Here is a 22,649-nt window from a genome sequence, read left to right as displayed (position 1 = left end):
GAAATGTTTGGGCTACACCTGGTGTGAGTCTGGAGATATAATGTAGTGCGGTGTGAAAAGGATGAAGGTCTAACTGGTCAATGTCTTTTTTTTTTTTTTTTTCTTTTCATGTTTCTGAGAGGAGAGCGATTGAGAGGATCACCAGCGTGCTGCACCATCACTTTTTTGATCTCTGGTTGCTATGGTGATCTCACTTTGTTTAAATGTGGTATTATGTGTGCTCATGGCCAAGGTTCAGCTCGCCGCTGGGCGACGCGGGAGCCAAGACGAAAACTTTTCTGAAAACCGTTCTTTAAATTCAGATTCTTTAAATTCACGTCGGCTCGTTCTCTTTCTCTCCTCAGTGCTCATTTCCTTGTTTCCTCCCTCGGCCTCTGCAATGCCTCTTATTGGCCGATACACACCATTAATAATTGAGAGCATTTTATGCAGACAGTGAGTTTTGGTGCCCTGAGCTCTTTGGTCACGGATCCATGGCACTAATGCTGGGTGGCAGGCCAGTTTGAGGCCCCGCACTCCAAGTCCAGGCTGGGGCACATCTGTCTGGCTGACTGGCCAATCTACGGTCCCCCAATCCCTGAGCTATTATGAACACAGCTGACATGCGCACACACACACACACACACGTGCATGAGTACACACTTTTAGGATTCACGGGCCATTTACTTTGTGATCTGTAAAGCTCGCATCACACTTTTGCACCTTTTCCGAAACAACCAAAGGCCACGGACGATGACTGACATTCTCAGAGCCCACCGCGAGCCGCCGCGCCCTCTGTTCTCTCTCATAAACACTATAATTCTCACTCAGACGCACCATCACACACTCTCTCTATATAATGATTGAATGGTGGTGGTGTGTATGAAGAATTACACCATTTGTAAGAGAAAACAGAGGTGTGTGAATGAAAATGTCTGTTTTAAAGTGCATGTGGACGATGGCAGCGTGTGTGACTGCAGGAGGGTAGTTTCAATGAACAGGATAGGTTAAACTCAGTTTCTGATTGGCTTACAGCCCTCCTAAAAAAGCCTGTACCTCCTGCAGTAAGTGGCATTTCTAGCAATGTTTAGGCTCCAAGGAGAATTCAAATCAAGCCGCGGAGCATTGGAGGACAACTTAAAATTCACCAAGTTTTGTTGGAACAATAGCAAGGTCACCAGCACCATGATACGGCTGATTATTTACCTTCTGCACATCATGGTTTTAAGGGCTGTAAGAAACCACGAAATGAAAGTGCAATACTATCTAAGTTTGCTCCCACACATCTGTTGTAAGTTACATATATTTTCTTTACCGTGTTGTATCCTTTAGTTTTACACACATTACTATTCTTAGTCACACACCGTATTCTATCAGTTTCTCTTGCAGTACATATGTTATTCTTTGCTTTATTCACGCAGTTTATTCGCAAACAAAAGTCAGAGCTGCAGCTGCACTTATGCTAGCAATCGACAAACGATACCTGTGTAGAGTGAATCCACGAATGGCCTCAAAATGTACCAGAAAGCCCAGTTTTTTCTACCATTTTCCTGCAGTTTCTCTCCTTTTTGGGCTTATTTCTGTCTGTACGTTCATAATTTGACTCTGATCTTCTGCTTCTACCTGCAGATTTCCATTGACTGCATGCAATGGCACCGCCTCTAAATTAGCATAGAAGACGACTTTAAGAAAACAACTGTATGTGTAAGAGACAGTAGTGTCGTGCATGGGACCTTGTGATGGTGTGTTTAAGACAGAATCGGCTGTTTACACTTCCTGCCCATTTAATTAGGTACACCTGAACAATCTATTGCAGCTGAACACAATGAATTCTACCGTTGTGACTTGCATAATTTTCAGTTTTTGTTGAAATTGTGAAAATATGTAAATCAATTGCATGGTTCTTACTGAAATCATAGAGAAAGGTGGTTTTGTACTGTATTACATTCTATTGAGAGGTGTTTCTAATTTTTTGTCCTCCCTATTCAGACACATGGAGAGGGCAGAAAATTAGAAACACCTCCCTGAACATTAGAGGCATCATGAAAGTGGCCTTTTGGCAGAACGGCTGTATTGACTGCATTAGACTGTACAGGTGTACCTAATAGAGTGACAAGTGAGTGTGTGAACAGCAGTGTGTGCTAATTATGAGAGTGAGCAAGAAATCATGAGTGTAGATTAAGAAGGTATGCTCGTGTATATGGGAAAGTATAGAGATGCTGTGTGTGGGAGCAGATATGATTCATATGCCTAAACTGCCACTTTAAATCTTACTCTCTGCATGTCTGCATGTGTGTTTATGACAGAGGGAACGCGCTGTGTGTTACGTACATGTGTGTACGTACGCACGCGTAGCAGACGAAAGGGAGGCGGTTAAGGCCGAGGTGCAGGTGTGCAAGTGAACCCGAGAGAGTGTGTTTATTTCCACGAGATGAAGGTGGGAAGGGATGATGGAGGAGGGAGGGAGGGAGGGAGGGAGGAGGAAGGAGCGCTCCGGTCCTGTCGCCTTGGGTGCATCAGCAGCAGGAATTGTTCTCTGCCCTGTGGGGGCCATCTGACTGTTCTGTCACCCTCCACAGAAGGCTGACTCTGCCTTAAAGTGCTCGGCCCTGCGCCTGCAGTTCGACATGCTTGATGTTTAATACATACACAGGGAGAATATTGAGAACGCCTCGGGAGGAATGCAGTACACAGGCTCTAAGGGAGAGTTGTTTTTTTTTTTTTTTTTCCTTTTTTGTCAGTTTGTAGGACAACCAGGAGTAGAGGAGCTCCTCTACAAAGTGTGCGTGGGCAGGTTGTGAGCATAATTGCCCAGAATTCGAACCAGAGCTGGAGCTCCATCGCAAATTTGAAATATACGAGATCCAAGAGTTAAGCACCTCTCAACGAAACGCACTCGTAGGGAGTGGAGGGCAGCTTCGTGCTGGTAATTGTGTAATGCACTGACTTATCTGTGCCAGGAAATATACGTCACACTCACATATGATGTTTCGGTCGAAATGACAGTGGTGAAGTTAAGCTGAAACGCCTCTCCCAATGTGCTCCTGCAATCAGCGTGAGTGTGGTGTAATTCAGGGCATCACTCCTCAATAAGGCAGGAGAATGGGCCTCAGGGGTGACCCTCCTGCTTAAGTCAACACAATGAGTGTAATGAGGTGAGATACACACACACACATAGGCACGCACGCACACACACACACGCAGACACACTGGATATGGGAACCCTTGCTGCATAGTAAGTGCATTTCATTCATCTACATGCACTGAGCCTACTGTAGAAGTTCCACGCACACCCACACATTCAGCTGCACAGCGAGCGCCTCACTCCGTAGCTCATTACAGGTGAGAACACCATCACAACCTGATTTAGACGTATAGTTGGGGGAAGGATTAACACTTCTTCTGACACTTAGCAATCACCTTATTTCAAGACAGCCTTGATATAAGCCAAACATGGATCTTTACAGTGATAACTTGTATTTTGGTTTTTAAAAAAATCATCCTCAATGTCACAGTGGTGAAAATGAATCATTAAGCTGATATTTAAAAGGGACTGTCTCTGTTTGACATGCCTGTGTCTCCTCTTGTGCATCTAACAGTCACTGAGTTCATCAGTTCTGAGTCCATAATTAATCAACCCTGCTGTGTAAGTAGGACTGGCGCCTTTCTTTCTCTTATCATCACGTACAGCAACCCACGCCCTCCGGGCCATCAGCGGATTAATGATGAGCGCCCCTGATAGGAGAGCCCCTCACAAAGGCTTTATTAATTAGCCTTGCACCGACACTGTGGCCGCAGTGTGCAACACATGTTCACTCTAATCAAAACTTTAAAGGGACACGATCGACCTCCCAATCACCCGCTGAAATGCACTGCATGATATTAAACCTTGATGCGTGCATGCATTAAGTTACGGGTGTGTGCAGAGGGAGGGTGCACCATTTCCAAATTAGCAAGGCAACTTTCACACATCGCTGATCAACCGGCTCTGCTGCACTTTACTAAGAAGCCTATGAATGATTGATCAGACAGGTGGGATCGAGTATGGAATAATTCAGAGGCGATAAAGAGGGGCAGGCACGCTGAACGGTCCAAAAACTGTCGAGATGTCACCAAAGTGGAACCAAAATGAAAGGGAGAGAGATCGGGTGTATTGTACTCACTCGCCCCCCCGGTGCGTTAGAGGAGCATCCCGGTCTCTCAGGGCCAGCTCTTCAGATGAGTTCTCCTGGGACAGCGCGCCTTGATCCTCACTATCATTCTTTGCAAAGCTCCAGCCTCCTCACAGCCTCACCTTACTCTTCTTCGTTGACATCACATGAAAAAAAATCAGCTGCATGCCACACGGAATTGGCCTTTAATTGTTGTTTCGGGGTTAGAGTCGTCCGCCTCTCAGGATGTGGAGCAGAAGTGACAGCAGCGGATTCCTATTTGAGGGGATGCTGACGCGCAACCGGAGGGGCTCGCCTCCTGCTTTTCTCATCTGGCTCCATCAGCTCTCGGTTAGGCAGCACCATGTGACTGAAACCGCTGTCAAGACAGAAAGCTAAGCAAGATTGATTTCCGGTAAAAGCTTTCAAAATAAAATGTTCATCATAACGGGCAGCAAAGCGCGCTGTCCACTTATCCGAAGGTTAGGGGTTCGATCCCCGGCTCCTCCAGTCTGCATATCGATGTGTCCTTGTGCAAGATACCGAGCCCCAACTTGTTCCTGGTGGCTCTACCATTAGTGTGTGAATGTGTGTGTGAGAGGATGAATGTGGCATGTTTTGTAAAGTGCTCTGAGAAGCTAGTAGCCCAGAAAAGTGTTATGTAAATACAAACCATTTACCATTAACAAATGAAAGTTAGGATAATTCATACTCCAAAAAGTCTGGAAAAAAATGAAGGATGAAACCTCAGTAAGTGCAAGCTACATTAGGCTGAGGAAATACAGTTTATTTCATTCTTATTTCTGCTAATGTCCAAGTGCTGCCCAGTGCAAAGTATCATTGGACCTGTAGCAGTGTGAAATTCTTGTAGGCTATACATGCAACTGGGAAAAAACTTTTATGCATATTATATATGTATCATATAGAGTATTTAAAAAATGTTAATTCCTATTTGTGTGTAAGGTTTACTACTGCAAACAGCTAACTGTATGCCAACGTTAACTCCCCATCCAGCATTTGTATGTAAAGAAGTCACCAGCAAAGACAGGAAAACACAAAGTGAGCTGACAACAACCTTAAGTTTTTGTACGCCAAACTATGGCAGAAAAATCTAAGAAAAAAAGACTTCAAAGTTATGTCTATGATGTTGATGTTTCTGTTAGCTTAAATATGTTTAAGCTAGCCTTAGCTAGCTGTTTGCTATGCCAACATGTTAGCAACAGTATTTAATGCCAAATGTCTTTATTTGAGTCTTTGTGCCCTCTAGGGTTAAAACATCGCCTTTTATTATTATTTGCAGAGCATTACATGGCCTGATTTAGCTATGGAAATATAGCCTCACATTCGATGTACACATTATAAAGCTCTCTGCCTCAAAATCTATGCTTCAGTAGTGGTTGACAGATATTGAGCAATAGCCTTGCTAGCGCTGATGTACAGAACGGATTTGATATGTAGAAATTGGATCTTTATTTTAATCAGATGATTTGCTTGATCCAAATCTCAATGTTAAATCTTTTAATCTTCTTCTTCATCTTAAATGAGATCTGGCCATGTTTTTCTCTCTGAATTGTTAATGGCTTCTCTGGTCCATAGAGCTTTTTACTGTGATTTCAGTGTCCTTTTTTCCTACCCAATGTATGCACATAGACCACAGATTGTATATAATCTCGAATATAATTTTATTGATCCAATACAGTAAAGAAGAAAACCTTTGGCAGGATGTGTTTTCACGAGTGTCCAACTAGTGACATTTTAATCTGAAGGAGACCTACATGATTTCCTGTATATTTCCAGCTTGTGTCTGACTTGATTCTGCTGCGAAAGCACCCATTCAATTAAAGGAGACCTCGCATACGAGCGCCTCCAAGCGGCCATCGTTAGACTAACAACGTTTGTTCAAAAAAGATTCTGGGGACCATTATTTCTTCACCAAAGCATAATCCCATAATAAATTATTGACATGCTCCTCATAATAGCCTCTGTATTTATTCTTCATTGAGTCTGGAACTTTCTTCATAGCAAAATAGTGAAGAAAAATCCAAAGAGACTCTGCCTCCAAGGCCACATGCATAATCTTAAACTTTTATGAGCATGGGCCTAAATAAAGAAAGCATTCATATGCTCGTCAGACAGCCAGTGGTGGCCGTAATTTGCAGCAATGTGGGGTAGTTTGTGTTGATAAATGTCCCATAGAGCTGAAGAGAGCAGCTCATTTTGCCTGTTTAAGGTTAGGTTGTGATGTATTATTTGCCACCATAGGTGTTAGTTGTGCCAATGCAAACTATTCTGTTTTTATGTTTAGCACAGCAGCTCCCCAGGTGACATACGGTATTTCAGCCTGAATAATGGCACCTTCTGTAAGCATGTGGTGTGAGAAAACTACTGTTCCACCACTCAAGTCATTCAGGCTGCTATGATGCATACAATCTGTTTTGCTCTCACGTCTCCGTCAGCCTCGGAAAAAGCGGAATTGGCTGTTAAATAATAGTGAAATGGACTTTTCTCGAGTGTGTGTCTGCAGGAGGAATTTTCACTGGGGTGTTTGAGCACCAAAATGTGTGACGAGAGAAACAGAAGAGGAAACAGCGAGAAAGAAAGAAGGAGTGGGAACTAGAAGCGACAGCCTAAGACGCTTTCAAAAAAAGAAAGGCCTTGTCCTTTTGAGGTCTTTTTTCCTATTGTTGTCCACTACTAGCCAGACTCTCGGGTCTCCTCCACAATGCAGGTCCCCTCAGAGCAGCGCACCACTGGCTGTCCTGTCACTTCACATTAGTGTCTTTGTGGAGAACAGCAGCCCCTGAGGGCTCGGACACGCTTGTCATGAAAGAAGTGTTCTGGACACACACGCGCGCACACACACACATATGCACAGAGTGAGTCGATAAGGAGGTGTTGGGCAAAATGGGTAAAATGGGAGCACGAGGAGAACCTCCATCAAGGCTTCTAAAAGAACTATAACAGTGACCTTATTTCAGCCTTGGCTCTGCTCTCCCAGTCTCGCTCTCTCCCACCCACCAACACGCATGCACACACATGACATTTTTATGGCACACATTCAGGGAACATGTTCTCATAAGAAATTCAGTTGTGAATGAGTGAGCTTCACGCATGTAAGAAGTGCAGGACAGCCTCTAATGTATTTTACTAGAAGCTCTTGCACTTTCTGGCTCGGTGTGTCATAGTAAAACATGTCGTCTGTTACCAACAAATTGGTCCATGTCACTTGACTACACACAAAAAAAGTAGGTCCCGCATCTGGATAGCATGTCAGACCAGCTGGTGCTTCAGTCCTCACTCAGGTTGTGCAGCCAAGCTCAGGTTAAAATGTTTCCCAAGATGGCAAATATGATGAATCTGGTGTGAAATGGGTGTAAAATGATGAACAAGGCAAGGCAATACTGTAGCTATAAAACAATGGCGTCACTGTTGAAACCAGCAGAAGTCCGCTTCCGAGCCTTTTCCACATCTTTCAACCGCATTACACTCTTTCTTATCACTGCTGACATGCAAGCTCTGGAGCTGTGATCATTTCAGCTGCTGCATTTTCACAACTTCTCATCCTTGTTGCTTTACAGGTAGCTAGTGGACCTGCAACAGACATCTGAGCACACTCCATCCGCTGATGAGGAAAAAGTTCCAGAGAAGAGCGAGTGAGTGGATCCTGAGTTCGGTTTGTTCTGTCAAAAAGAACATAAGTCATATATGGCATGGTCATAAAAATGGCTAAACTACAGCCTGTAAGATCTGCCAGTCTTAAAGTCATACGCGTGGACTCAGCAGATGAGATATCAGATTAAAAGTACTGGAGCTAAGACAAACTATCAGTCATCAATAGACTTAAAAGAAGAGGACAGATGCAGCTGGGGGATATTTGAATGGAGCACTGGTCTGATACTTAAGCAGCTTCAAACTGATGATGCTTTTTTTTTGGTTTCATGATGAAAGAAAAGCTTTTCTCCCCCCCTTAAATACCCAATTCGTGCCTGCTCGCCGGCTTCCATAAATACCCCCAGGTTATTTTTGGCGATGGAGGAGGAGCTCCTCCTGGGCTGGACTCAGGTGGGCAGGGCGGCGTGGGACGGCAGAGAGGACAGGAGAGGAACGGCACTGTAAAAGGAGCAGGGCGGAGGAGTGTGTGATGAAATGAGATGTGAAGTGTTCCCTCACTCAGCCCGCAGACGCGTAAAAGATTCATCAAGCTGGTGGTGAGGAGAGAGAGAGAGGTGGGACCTGCCTCCGTGCGCTCCGAGAGGAGGAGGAGGAGGAGTAGAAGGAGGAGGAGAAGGGTGGCTCCGAGAGTTGCTTTTAAGATCTATTCTATTATAAATCATAGCGAGCAGTGGCTACCCATAAAGCAAACAAAGGGAGGCAGGACAAGGAGGGTGGGCTGAGGCCAAAGGGGGGTAGAGAGTGAACAAGAGTGGAGGCAAAGAAAGTTGCCTCAAAATAGTGATAAAAATATTAATTTGATAATAATAATTTACACCTACTGGTATTGAAAGCAGTGCCCAATACGATGGCACCTGTAAGAATCTTAAAAGCTTTAGTTATTATGGTAGACACTGTGAAAGGCATCAAAGTGAGTCTTAAATATGAGAGGAGACGTTTTAAAAATCAATATAAGTGAGAAAAATGCTGGCTTCCATTTTGAATAATGAGCTCGTGGCCTGCTAGAATGTGCGGTGCAGAGCTTCTTTTTTCCTAAGTGTGTCTCACCAAACGGACACAAGATGGCGCCTGTTCTCCATCATCATCGTCACCATCAGCAGCAGCGGCTGAGTTAACCCGGTGCCCCTCCTCAGCAGACGCTCCCAGATGTCAGAAATGAGACGCTGGCATTCGTGAACAAACACCAGTGTGAGTCTTGAACGTTTCCCCGCAAACAAATGCAGGAAAATGGCTTTTGCACATTACCTGTCATTCTAATTGATATTAATTGGCTTAATCGAAATGTACTCGGTCACCATGGCAATAAATTGATTTCCCCTGTTTAAATATTTGGAATAAACAAAGGGCGCACTTTCTCCACTGCCACACCACAGACAGCTTCCAGAAACCAGTTTACGCCCTCAGTCAGCCACATCCCACTCCCCCCCCCCCCCCCCCCCGCACCCCCCTTCCCCGGTTGACTACCCCACCACCACCTCCCAACCCTCCTCCTCCTCCTCCTCCTTTTACACACCGGCTCGCAGCCACCCACCCAGTCATTCACCTCAAGCGCGACCGGCCGGCTGGAGCGCAGGCAGACGCACACAGACCCAGAGCAGCCAGGGCGATCCTGCCGCGCGTTTGGGCTCACCAAAGACACACCGGAGCGCAAGAGGAGAATGGGACCCCAGTGCTCGGATCGGGACTGAGTCTGGTCGGCACGTCGAGAGCTCCTCCGACCCGTTTCCCAAGTCCTTCTCCGCCGGCTCAGAGTCACGTTTTCACCGCCGGCACAATGGGCTGCTGCAGCGGACGATGCACTCTCATCTTTATTTGCACTTTACAGCTGGTGAGTTGACCCTCGCTCTACTTGTTGTTTTACAAGTTTGAACCATGCGATGAAATGGCTCCGTGTGTGGAAGGATAAACCCCAATTAAATGCCTGTTTTGACTGGGCAGTGGCGCGTGCTCTGATGAAGGCTGAGTATCACATGTTGAAAGCTGCCGACAGGAAACGTCATAGTAATATCGGTGCATCCAAAAAGTTCGAGAACTCGCTAGAAGTACCAGACGCGCACTTCAGACGAGTCTCCATGCTTTCAGATCTTCTCTTACACTCTGTTAATACCTGCTGAAGTCACGTTTGAAAAATCATGACCCTGTGATTGATTGATTGGGAGTTTTGTGCCCGTTCTTGGAGTAGTTTATGTCTTTCCCTGATCCATGTGGTAGTTCACTGTTGACAGGAAACATATGGGGCGGCTGTTGGTGTTGGGAAGTCGGCTCCTCTCAGCAATTACAGCCTCAATCAGTGGCTCAGTGACGGCCAGTGTTGAGGTAACTGTGCTGTGTGATGTATGATTAAAATACATCTAAAAATGATGGTATAAATTGTAGTAATGGTAACCGAATGTACAGTCCACTGCAGAGTATCATCTGAAGTCTTGCAGCTCTGTGAGTGAGAGGCACCGGTTAGGTTCAAAGCCTGCGTCTGCATTTCAGATTAATGTACATAGTCGCTGCCGCCTCGTGATGTAAAACTTCAAAACTCGTCTGCTGATACATACACTTCTTCTCTGATCTTAAGATTTGAGGAAATTGTTTGTCAAGAGCTCAAATCATCAAAAACACAGCGGATGCAGAGGCTCATAGCTCGTTGGAGCGTTTCAGTTTCTGGTGGGCGATCTTGACATTTTACTGATGGTGGTCGTGCACTCTCAGATGATGCTTCCCATCCACGCGCAGGCCGGCTTGCCTTTGCCACTATCCCTGAATAGAGTTTACTTGACGGGGTGTGACAAGGTTATTTATGGGGGTATTAAAACCGAGCTTGCTCACACGTAAGCCCCCGAGTAAATGTCGTTTTTAACGGCTATAAAATCTGGTCCAGACAAAGAGTCAAATGGGAAAGTTCTGATATATTGAACCATGCATGAGGGAATCCGGAAACAAAGAAAAAAGGCACCCAGAACAAAAGGAAAACATATGATGGGAAGTGGCAGTGGGTATCAGCCGTAACTGAGTCGATAAAGAAACCCAAGTTTTATACTCTGAACACCTGCCCGATCCCATTTGATAATATTGTATTCCTCTTCTCCAACATCTCAAGACTCCTTTAGAGTTCTCCCTGTAGAGTTCCAGGTTTCTGGCTCCTGCTTGGGAAGGTACACGCCATTTGTATTAATACCCTCACAAATACAAGAGGCTGTTAATCTAGGTTTGAAATCAACCGCTGCCAGAGTTTAACTGCCTTTCCAGTCGGAAAAGATTAAGACAAGCGCTTGTTGCTGTTCTTTCTCACTGTCGCGTGAATTGCTTTCTTCCGCCTTCGGCCTTCATCTTCAGAATTAATAGAGGGCTGGTGTGTTTGTGGGTAACACCTGTGTATGTGTCAGGTGTCAGCTCTGGAAATTCATTAGATAGTGAGGAACAGGGAAGTGGAGACATTAGATGGAGAGTCTGCTTTTTCTGTATGCTTAAGTCACAATGGCCTCAGTATTGCTCCCTTGGTGAAATCTTGTCTCGCTTTCTTATGGCACACATAAACACACACAAACACAAACCCAGAGAGCTATGAACCCACCTTGAGGGACACACCTGTTCTCCCTTCACAGACTTCGGACCTCTTTGCCTCATTAGAGAGAAGGAGGTCGACCATTTGTTAAGAGGTTTATAAAGCTGTCAGCGGGCTGCCTAAAAAGTCCCTGAAGACTCCTGGAAACAGCTTTATTTTCCCCTGGCACTATTTCTGGATGACCTGACGCTTCCTGTCTGCAGAAAAGCACACTCACTCTCTCACACACACACACACACGCACACACCTGCACACTTCTGATGAGTTTAACCTGCAAAGAGCGGCTGCATTAAACCCTGCACGACCTTTCCAAAGGTCATCAGGTTGGACGTGTGTGTTCATGTGTCATGCGTGTGTATATGTGTGCGTGTCCACATGAATATACATGTGCGCATGAGTGTGAAGCAGCACCAGGGGCCCCCACTCTCCCCTGGCTGAAGCCTATGCATTGACAATGAGCCAGGTTATTCCCAGTCCATTACAGGGTAAAACTACCATTAACAAAACAACATACTCTGCTCCTCAGATGTAAAAATAGCCCTTGTGAACCACTGTGTGTGCTAATTAGCCAGGCAGAGTGCTTTGATCAAACCTCTTTTGGCATCTCGGCCATCCCCTAATTGAATTGTGGTGCGCTTTCCTCATCAACAGGCCGAGCGGTGGGACTCATCTCTCTGGGACAGAAGGCAACAGATAATGAGCCTGTATTGATCGAAACGCCTCTGCTCCCTCTCCCCTCTGCAGCCTAACTATTCCAGACAGTAGGGCTGGATCGTTGTCAGAACCCCGATCAGCCCCAGAGAATGGCGAGCGTTGGCAGGAAGCCCTGTCTGTCTAATGATTTGTTTGTACTCCGAGACACAGGCGAGCTCGTTTTTGTCTCAACGGGTTGGTTGTTTGAAGCGTTGACCTAAAGCTGACCTGCCGTGGAAGCGTTTCGATTGGTCAGACATGGGACCTGGCCCAGACATATTGTGAATGTCAGCGACCGGCCATAAGGAGGGACGTTGTTCTGAATGGAGCTGATGCTTAATGCGGCTCTGTGGACGTGGGTGATTGATGAAGGAGGCCTCTTCGTTGGTCATGGTGGTTTGCCGGGAAAGGGCAGACGGGCAGGCACGCGCACACACACAGTCACACCGCACAAGGGTAATGAGCTCAGATCCGAACGCTGACCCTGAAAACGCTTGGCCATAACTGCCATGGCAGCACTGACGGATGCAGCCTGACCGGGATGCAGACACTATTTCATGCACCCATCTTCACACTCAGACACACCCACAGAGGCAGCTGTGCATTTTGAACTGTGAGTTATAGGTTAGTAGGTCTGCTGTTGGGTAAAGATTACAGCCTTTGTATGAGGGGAGGAAGTGCAGCATTGTGGGCCCCTGACAAGATGAGAGAAATGAAGGAAAGAGCTGGAAGGGGTTTTATTTGATCGCAGGCGAGCAGAAGAAAAAGGTGTCCATGTTGTCACAGTGAATGGCTTCATTTGTGCCTACATAGGAAAAAAGGCTTTCAGTGAAGTGATCCACAGAGGCCACAGAATTCTGCAAGTTTTACCTCATCTACACCCTTAAAAACTACAGTCAGACTACCCACAAGCGCTGTGTGAGTGTGTATGTGTGTTGTATCTTGCATCACACTGCCCATTTTTCTTCTGCTCTTTTGATGACATAGCTAGAGAATATACTAACTTTGTAGTGAAGGCTTCAGAGAAGAAGGCCGGGTTCAACCAAAGTGCTTCCAAGAAAGTTTTAGCGGAGAAGCAGAGCGCCTCCTCCTGAAGAGTGTTATCTCTAAAGGCATGACATTATCCCTTGGCAGGCATCACGTCATCTCCCACACATTACAAAGGATTTAGGCTGGTTTTTTTTTCCCCGGCTTCCACTGCTAACTTATTTGCTTTATGGAAGCACTTAAATTCAAATTTCCTGTTGAATATTCATGAGCTTAGAGATGCTGGATGTCTGTCTCTCACCTCACCAGTCTACATGCGCATGCCTGCTGATGGACACAAACATACACGTCGCACGCACACACACACACACACACACACACACACACACACACACACACACACACACACACACACACACTTACACACTTGGCTGGTAGCTTTGATATTAATGCATCACACAGCTGTAATTAAGAATAATTACAGCAGTTGGGGCAAATTACATGGCAATAAAACACTACGCTATAAGGCCAGCAGACCTGCGTGTGAGAGGTACTGTATAATCCTGGTGTGTCTTGCCAGTTTCCCACGAGAGGTGTTATATCAAACCTGGTAACTAGTGGAATATGAAAGCTGTTCTTGGCAAGAGCTGGAAGATTTCAATTTGATCAGATACAGATGCTACGAACATCTGTTTAGGGTATCGCTTCTGGTGGGTGTTCTGTTGAGTGCATGTGTGTAACTTCTTTAGTGTCTGTGCGAGTCTGGTGTGATCAATGATAATGAACTGTATTTCCTTGGCACTGCCAGGTTGATGGAGGAGATAGGCCAGCGGGAATAGAGTGGACGGTCACAGCTCTTTTATCTCTCCGTGTCTTTCCCTTTGTCTTCGCCTCTCTGGGCTTGCTATTAAGTTCTCATGAAGCCTCTCTGGACTCTGATTCTTATCGCTGTGAGCAGAAACACTTTGTTTTTTTCACTATTTGCTTTGCCGTGCACAGATGGTGTGAGAATAAGATAGCATCCTTATCTGGATTACCCATGCAGATACAGAACATGGTGTTTGTGTGTTAGACACAGGTTGCTGTGCAGAGGAGGGCTCCAAATAAACAAGGTGTGTTCACCAAATGCCAAAAGATGCCAGCAGCAATATATTTGTTGGCGTCTTAGTTGATTTCTTATTTTCTAAGGTAGATTTGAATGGAGCTGCGCCAATATGTGCTCATGGTTGTCACTATTAACATACAGGTTGTAGACAAATACATCCATCAGATGTGGACCGGGGCTGGCCTTGTAATCTACTAAGGCGACCCATAGTCAGTTATCAGGAACCCAGTTGATCAACACTATGAAGCCGCGTTTAAGCTTAAACTCACTTTGTGGAATTTTATGGTACAAACACTGGTGCGACATATGTGGCATAAATAAATAATACGGATATTAAGAAAAACAAATCAATGAAATCCACTTTGAACTGATAGGAGCCTGTTTATGTCCTCGACTGGAAGCCGCATATATTGCTCCAGGTCCCCAAGGCACAGTCTCGGCAGTTTGCGCAATCATGCGGCCAAGCCTGCTGAAACCTGCTGGCTGCAAAGATTTAGCAGTTTAGAATTTGAAAGGCTGTTGACACTGATAGAAAATCTGCCCAAAGCATCCTTTTGCTTTTTAAGGCTTAGGATTGTTTGTCAGTGTATGAAATCAACCTTTCTGAAACGAAGGTGTTCCAGTTCTTTAAAGGAGGGTTCATGTGGTGGCCTGTTTGTTTTCTTTCCGGAGAAGTTGTGGAAGGGGGAGGTGGAGGGCAGAAGCCTCAAACAGGATGTGAACATGGGCCGGAGAAGATCCAGTAGTTCATGTGATTTCAGAAATGAAGGTCTTATACCTGCTTTACTTTGTCTCTTGGTCCTTATCCTTCTCATTTTGAAGGCCGCACAGGTCGCCATAATTAGGTACAGTGGGTGTGTGTGAGGGCCGTGCATGTGCTGTCAAATGGACCCCCGGTGTTCAGTGCTGATTGTGGTCTTGACCCAGGCTGTGTTGATTGCTCAGGCTGAACAGCACTCATCCACAGAAGAGCGGACTCTGACAGGTCCTGCCTGGCCTTAGCTGCAAGTACCAGCCCCATCAACAACAGCCTACAGTGCTTGAGAAAATGTGTGTGTGTGTGTGTGTGTGTGTGTGCGGGCGTGTGTGTGTTGTAGGTCACAAGGCAAGGTGACTGCATAATAAATTCACACTCACACCTCAGACTTTTGGAGCTCCCTCCAGTGCGCCTTCATCTCACCTGAGAGCCTAATGCAACCTGGGTACTCGGGGCTGAGGAGCACTGCTCGAATGTCTAATGAGCGCTCGTGCTCCGCCCCTAACGTGTAGCCTTTGTCAAAACACAACAAGGCTTTGTGTTATCTCCCTCTCCCCATTTTTTTTAACCTCCCCCCATTTCTTCCCCCTCCTGTGAATATGTTTGAATTATTGATTGCCATCTGATTTATCAGCAGGGCCAGAGCCACTGGAGATTTGGGGGAGATGCAGATAGAAAGGTGGAGCGAAATGTAGACAGAAAAGGGGGGATGGGTGCTGGTTCGACCTCTCACTCTGGGCCAATTATGAGGATGACCCCAGAGACCTGAGATCTCTATGTTTAGCTTTCCTCTTCCCTCTCTTGCGTTGTCTTTCCGTCTCACTCTCTCTTTCTGTTGCATGGTTACCTTCATGTATACAATAAGATGCTGAAGCGCCTGCGAGAATTAAAGAAACAACCTGTCAAAAGGAGACAGGGGAATGCATGATGCAAATCCGAGTGAGCGTGCTGAAGAGAGAGAGATGTGTGCTGGGGTGCGTGTGTGTCAGCGGGGGGGGTGGAAGACGGGGCTCAGAACACATCCTGCTCTTAGGACAACTGTCACTCTAAAGATAGCTCTGCTTACATATCTAGCCTTTAACCTCACCACAAACATGACCCACCCAACACAGCAGCCAGTCAGACACAGCCGAGTGGTTTGCCCATAATGAGCTTTATCTGAAATGTGCTCATTTTATACTTTTGTCCAAGGTTTGCTTGTTAAACAGAGATTAAACCAGCCACATTTTTATGCTAATTAAGACGAGGTGCTGACCTTCCTCTTGTTTCTCGACCTTCCCCAGAGTTCGGAGTCACCGCCCTTGCTGTGTGCATGTTGGTTTATAATAATATGTGTGTTCTTGGGAAAAGAAAAAAAAAGAAAAACTCCATCTCCTCTTTGTCCCTGGTGGCCCCTTTTACAACTGTTCGCTATTTTAATGTCTTCAATTTAACAGACCATTAATTATGTGGTCATAGCGAAAACCTTGGGCTGGCGAATGTGAGCGTGTGCGCATGTGCCCATCCATGCAGAGGCTTGTGTGAGTACGTCTGTGTGTGTTCCACATCACTGACACTGCAATATTAAGCTATAATGGAGATAAAAGTAGAACTATTTGCAAGCCCATTTCTCTCTTTCCATTCCAACGGGTCCAGTGGTGTCATTTGTTATAGTGTGGCATCGAATAAATTGCTTTGGGAGCACCACAGCTGGGATGACTATCTTGACAGATCACATTCAGTTGAATGGCTGCAAAGCATATTCGTCTCACTCAAATCCCCCCACTGTTTTGGGCATTCACTTCTTGTTTTACAAGCTGCTGATGACTTCGCGGATATTTTTGCTCTAATTGTGTTTTGTGATCAAACAGTTGGACGGCAGGGATGCACGCGGCATAGCTCTACTGGTGGATGAATGATTAAGAGTGATGGTATTATGATGAAAAGAGCAACATTACTGACTCAATTATGGAAAGCAGAGCTGGAGGGTACAAACTGCTGACAGCTGTTTGCTGTTCTTGACTGCGTATACTTGATGAGAATTTCCTCTGTCGCAGCTAAATTGCCTACTTGTTAATTGGGGCGAAACCTAAACAGTTTTTGTTAGATCTGGGACATGGGGAGGCAGAAAGGGAGAGGGGATTGGCTGGTTTAAGCTGCTCTCATTTCGTCACTTTCCCTTCCATCCTATCCATTGTCAGGGTGTTTGGGTTTTATCCAGCGCTGTATTCTTGTCCCGCTTTTCTTCTGTCAGCTCTTCTGAGAAATCAAAGTATCTGTGTGCGGTGCAGTCTGCTGTCCCATCTCTCATTTTCCATATGACACCCACACAACAAACAACAAATTTGGAGCCACAAGAAAAGCAGACAAAACCTCACAAGTGACATTAATCCCTTGGGTTGAGGCTGAAATCATAACAACCCATGCTGCTGCATTCCTCTTCTAGTTGATGCAGCAAAGTCTAAATTAGCCTGTAATAATCCGAACATTGCTGCCACCTTTGCAGATAAACGTAAAGGAAATGTTGGCTGACGGCAAAGTGGAGGAAGAGAGATAAAGGGAGGAAGAGAGACTGAGCGAGATAAGCGTTTCACAAGAGATAGCAGCCATGTGAGGAAGGATGTTCGATGTCACAGTGTGTGAATTTGGGTCATATCTCAGTGAACCTGGCTTCATCATGTCAGCTTGTTGATTTTTGTGGTAACTCCTTGAAATACTGTGTTGCCAGTTTTGTGCAGGCTGCTGTTATTGAGAAAGCGAGAATGAAAGCAGTTTAGACAGCGGCAGATGTTGGCTGTTAGAAATGTTCTGTTTCCTCTAGCTAGAGATTAGCTATGGCTAACTCACAAACAAGACTGAATGTCCCCTTTGTTGGAATTCACTGGGACGCTCTTTCGTCGTTATCCTGTCTGATCTTCATCCTCTGATCGACGCTGTTGCTCGCACGGTCAAGCTTCAGTCACAGCTTAATTTATTGATCTAGTTAATGGATGAATGAATGACAGCCATATTTACTTAATACACAAGCGCATGGAAATACACAACTGTATCCAATGAATTAGTTCAATTTCATTGAATGTCTTACTTTATTTTTAAATGATACCTTTGGTGTTACGGTTGAGTACACTGTGGCTCTACATAATCTACTGGTACTCATTGGGCCTTTGACAGACATTTTGACCTGTCATAGCAGGTAAAGCACTGGTGTTACTAATAAATGATGGCTGTGTAGCAGCATTGAAGCCTTAATTTTATTTTTTACTATATATGTTTTTAGCGCTAACTTAAAAATGTAATCAACTTGTTCACATTAAAAATGCATAAGCTTGTGAGCCCTGCTTTCCTGTCTCTTTTCAGTTGTCCAATAATCTTCACACATTGCTCTATAAACTGTAACGCGGCCGTGCTCGTGCATTGTTTCTAGCTGAGGCGCTAATTGGAAAACCGAGTTTACGAAGCAAAAATCACAACCACAATGATGTCTTTCTTCACTGTGATTTATTAATGAGTGTTTTTATGTCCTTTTATAGTGTGATATATTGAGATGGTAATATATCAAGTATTGATTTGTCTGTATTCTAGCTTTGTTATTATTAGAAGGCCGAGTAGCAGATGGAGCGATAGAAAGGAGATCAGTTTGTCTTAGAGTGGGACAACTTTAACCACTAACAAGGCCAGTCGACGGGCCAGACAGGGCAAGAACTCTCAATCGGTCTGAACATGGACTGTTTACAGAGAAGGGAGAGCGTCATTCACCTGAACTGATCAAGCTGAGGTGAACTAAACTCAGCTTTTTGGATTTAACAAAAAACTACTGTGGTCTCCAATCAAGCAGATGTTAATAGCTCAATCTTAAAGTGAGCCACTGTGATAGAGAGAACATTACAACACAAAAGTTTAAAATAGATTGCCAGAGTGTCCAGAGGGAGACTCAGCTCAAAGCACTGGCTTTTATCGTGTTTCTTTCCTGGGACGGATTTGTGCGTTGTGTGTTCCCAATAGCACTGAGAGATTAGCATGTTATTAGCACTGAGAGCGCTTGAAGTCGAGCACATTTCATCTTAAATAAAGGGCTCTTTCATTCATAGGCTTTCCATGGTCACTTTGCAAAAAAAAAAAAAAAAAAAAAAAAACAGAACTACAGTGTGCACTTCACTCAGTGTTTAGCAGCACTACCTAAAATAAGTGGTACTTAGTGAAGTACAAAGGGACTAGCTGCTGTGTTTCACTGTGCAGACCACATTTCAAACAGTGAAGAAGAAAGTGGTTTATGAAGGCACCCTACCTCTTAATCCCTGACTCAGCTCAGCTAGACCAGGCACCACCAAGGGCTATCTATCTATCCAACCCTCCATGTACCCTGTGAGAGCCACACACGAGCACACACACACACACGCCGTCACACACATACTGAGACTGGCACCATTAGTTACACAAGGACCAGGCAGGCACCAGAGTATAATGACTTTACCCAGGCGAGAGGTGAAAAATTGGATTGGAGAAAGTTTTTGAGAAGTACTTTACTGCCTGCTGGGAGTCACAGAGTGAAGACAAGCCAGGGCAAGACATGGCACACAGAAAAAAACACAGAAAAGTGCCTGCCAGCCTCTGATTCATGCCTCGTCTGTCGTGTCTCATGTCTGTCTTTATTTTTATTTAGATTTGGAATAGAACAGTTGTTTGGATTTCTCTCAGGATAATAGTTACTTAGACAAACACCACTTCTATGAGTCTGTGCTTGGCTCTCAAACTGCTTTCCCTGATGTTTAATCCAACAGCAAAGTGCACTCGCTGCACAGTGTGGTGGCAGCAGGCTGACGTTCTGCCCATCTTGTACTTAGAGAGCTAGGAACAAGTGGCCAGCTTGGTGTGATAGTTAGAGCGGTGGTTACCAAGCTTTTTAGCAGCTGGGGTCGTAAAATGAAGCTATGCCTATGTACGACCCCTCAGCACAGGTTACAAACATCTTAGAGGCCATCTTGGTGAGACTGATTGTAATTTGGGCCCTGCCTGACTCAGAACCCAGCTAAGGGCCCATGAAGACGTCTAATATTTCTACAGATTTCCACAAGCTCATCCAAAGAACAACTCTCTGCTCCTCTGTTTGCATTATCTTACTTCTGTTTAGAGCCCTGAAGAGGTATAGTTACCAAGGAATGTTCAGAAGAAAGTCTAAAAAATGAACCAGATGTTGCGTTAACCATCTCCTGGCGCATCAGACTCGTGTTATGTTCTGTCTCTGCGGGGATCCCAGCAGCCAAATTTGAACTACTGATTTACAGGCCTGCTAAATGCAGTAAGCTGCACTTACTATGAAGTATTTTCCATGTTCGTGTGGGAAATCAAAACAGCTGCTTGATGTGAAATCTATATGAAGCGAAGGAAAGTAAAAATGGCAAACTATGAATCAGAGGCTGGTTGGCTGTTTATAATGTGCCGTGTTCTGCCCTGGCAGTCTCTCCCAGTGACTCCCAGCAAGCAACAAAGCATCTCTGATGGTTAGAGTGTGATTCACAAATGAAACAGACCTGGTAATTTGGATATTGCATATACACTCTCCCTCTGAATTTCTATCCAGCTTGGCCTCGTTGGCTAATGTTCATTTGTGTGTCTAAGTAAAAACAATCCATTAGCGAAGCCACCGAGATAAGAAACAAACAGGAGATAACATGGAAGCAGGAATTCAGCCGTCACATCTCCTGCCACTCCTCAGCGTCGTCCTTCTGCCTGACTGTGTGACTCAGAGTGTGCTTGAACATAGAGGAGACTGAATCATAGAGCCTAAAGTCATACAGAATGGCTTCACACACACACGTACACACACACACACACACACACACAGACCTGCTTTTCAAAGCCACAGATCCTGATGACACATTCAGTAACATGTTATCAGAGGACATTTCACAGAGGGCATACACAGAAAGAGAAACACTGATGTGATTTATAGTATCTGCAGGCTACGGTGAAAATGAGAGGGTCACCAGTCACCTCCGTCCTCACGCTCTGGGAGGGGGGTTCGTTGTCAGATCCTCTCTCCCTTTCACACCTTACACCTCATCATAAGTGCGTCCTGTTACTGTGTATCGCTAACTTGTGACAACACTGTTGAGTCATTAATCATAAACAACTGTCAAGCCGCCCTGCCACATGTTTGGTTTCTGTCTGAAATCCCAGTCGGATTGATGCAGAGGCAAAACAAACTGTTTTTCATGCATTTCAGCCACTTATCTTGAGCGCACACGCACATCTTAATTAGCTATCAAATGACGTGGATCAAATACTTTTTCCCTCTCAGACACGTTCACTCTGATCCTCTCATCACTCTTGTGTGGGGAGCTCACATTGCTCCCTTTTTCACGTCACGCCAAAGGAAGTGGTCAGGTTTAAATGTATATAGAGTGCAGTATATGTATATATATTATTATAATGTAAGGCTGTGCCCACTTGTGCTCTTTCTTCATTTGGTCGTTGATGCACACCTCGAGAAACTAACGTCATCTAACAGAAGAATCAGGATTGAGGTCTTTGTTAATAACCTGTTATCACTTAACTGAAGGAGAGAATAATTAATGGTTTCAGAGAGCTAGGAATAGAGATAGGGGGGAACAAAACAACTAGAGTGAAAAGAGGAGGATGGAGCAAACAAAAGATGGGCAACAGTGGAGGTGAGAGAGGGGCTTGTTGCATCCTGCTGTTGTACCCACCCCCAAATTGCTTAGTATTTATGATGGGAGGAGTGGTATGTGTGGGCAACATGCTTCTCCACGTGTACACACACCCAAAACCAAAATACACACTAAGAGATTCCATCACCCAAGAGGGAGTCATTTGTGCCTGCAGGAGGTCGGTGGGAGGCTTTTACGGGCCGTTATGTAGCCGGCTCGCTATTCCTGGAAGATCATTGGTAACTTTTGATCAAATTCTACCCCACTCTCCAGTAACCTGCATGCTATGAATTAAGGGCTAATTGTGCCAAATGGGTGTGTGCGTGTGTGTGCGTGTGTGTGCGTGTGTGTGCCTGCATGTGTGTCTGGGTGGGCAGAAACCTTTCTGTTCCTGATTGATTGTTGTCATCTTGTTGGATTATTGAGTTAGCAGTGAACGTGATAGGCTTACTGCAGCATCTCAGAGGAGAGGATATACACACACACACTCACATACACATACACTTACACGTCCATCATGCCTATACACTTATTTCATTCAATGACTGGTGGAAATATTTCAGGGAAGGAGTCCATGGCTATGTGTAATGAATACACGTAGGGATGTAAAGCACGTACGTTGGATGGATGAAGGTTGATACTCGTTAGTGTACTGGGGCAGTGGTCCATGTGGGAATGCATGTGTGCACAGGACATAGCGTGTGTGTTTGAATAATAGTGAGCAGTGTGTAGAGTTATCAAAAAGAGGGGAGGAAACAAATGACAAACTCTCAGTGAACCTCAAAATTGTTCTTTTTTTAATAACAACCGTCACATATTCAGTTTCCATTCACACCAAGGATATTTTACAGTTCGCCTAAAAACTTAAATCAAGTTTTATTTTGCTTATTAGGTGAAGAAAAGATGTAAATGAGCTTCCCCACAAATTTAAATGTCTTTATTCTTTTAGTACCAAGTACACCCAGATACGTCCCAGAGGCTATTTTCATTCATCAAGCCAAACAGAATAAAAGCTGTTTAACAGATTTTACAGTCTTTGGATCTCTTTTTTTCCCATCAAGATTACCAGAGGACATTCTGAGAGCTCACCGCCACTATCCTCAGC

The 22,649-nt window shown here is 45.0% G+C and overlaps 2 protein-coding genes across 4 annotated transcripts in view; one reads left to right on the top strand and one right to left on the bottom strand.

The window, feature by feature from the left end:
• Window positions 1-4,498, bottom strand: part of LOC143326532 (uncharacterized) — a 37,275-nt gene extending 32,777 nt beyond the window's left edge. Inside the window, exon 1 of one of the 2 annotated variants that reach the window (XM_076740120.1) lies at window positions 4,143-4,498. The gene's annotated coding sequence lies outside the window, so the exon portion shown is untranslated. The remainder of the gene's footprint in view (window positions 1-4,142) is intronic. The other variant, XM_076740122.1, reaches the window with a different exon arrangement.
• Window positions 4,499-9,341: 4,843 nt separating this feature from the next.
• The window catches only part of nkain4 (sodium/potassium transporting ATPase interacting 4), a 43,494-nt gene continuing 30,186 nt past the window's right edge, over window positions 9,342-22,649 (top strand). The window contains exon 1 of one of the 2 annotated variants that reach the window (XM_076741294.1): window positions 9,342-9,630. In XM_076741294.1, coding sequence (XP_076597409.1) covers window positions 9,577-9,630 — 54 coding nt within the window. In that variant the 5' untranslated portion in view covers window positions 9,342-9,576. The remainder of the gene's footprint in view (window positions 9,631-22,649) is intronic. The other variant, XM_076741293.1, reaches the window with a different exon arrangement.

Source organism: Chaetodon auriga, chromosome 10 (genome assembly GCF_051107435.1).
Source record: "Chaetodon auriga isolate fChaAug3 chromosome 10, fChaAug3.hap1, whole genome shotgun sequence".
Lineage (NCBI taxonomy): Eukaryota > Metazoa > Chordata > Actinopteri > Chaetodontiformes > Chaetodontidae > Chaetodon > Chaetodon auriga.
This window is presented reverse-complemented; position numbering and strand designations above follow the sequence as displayed.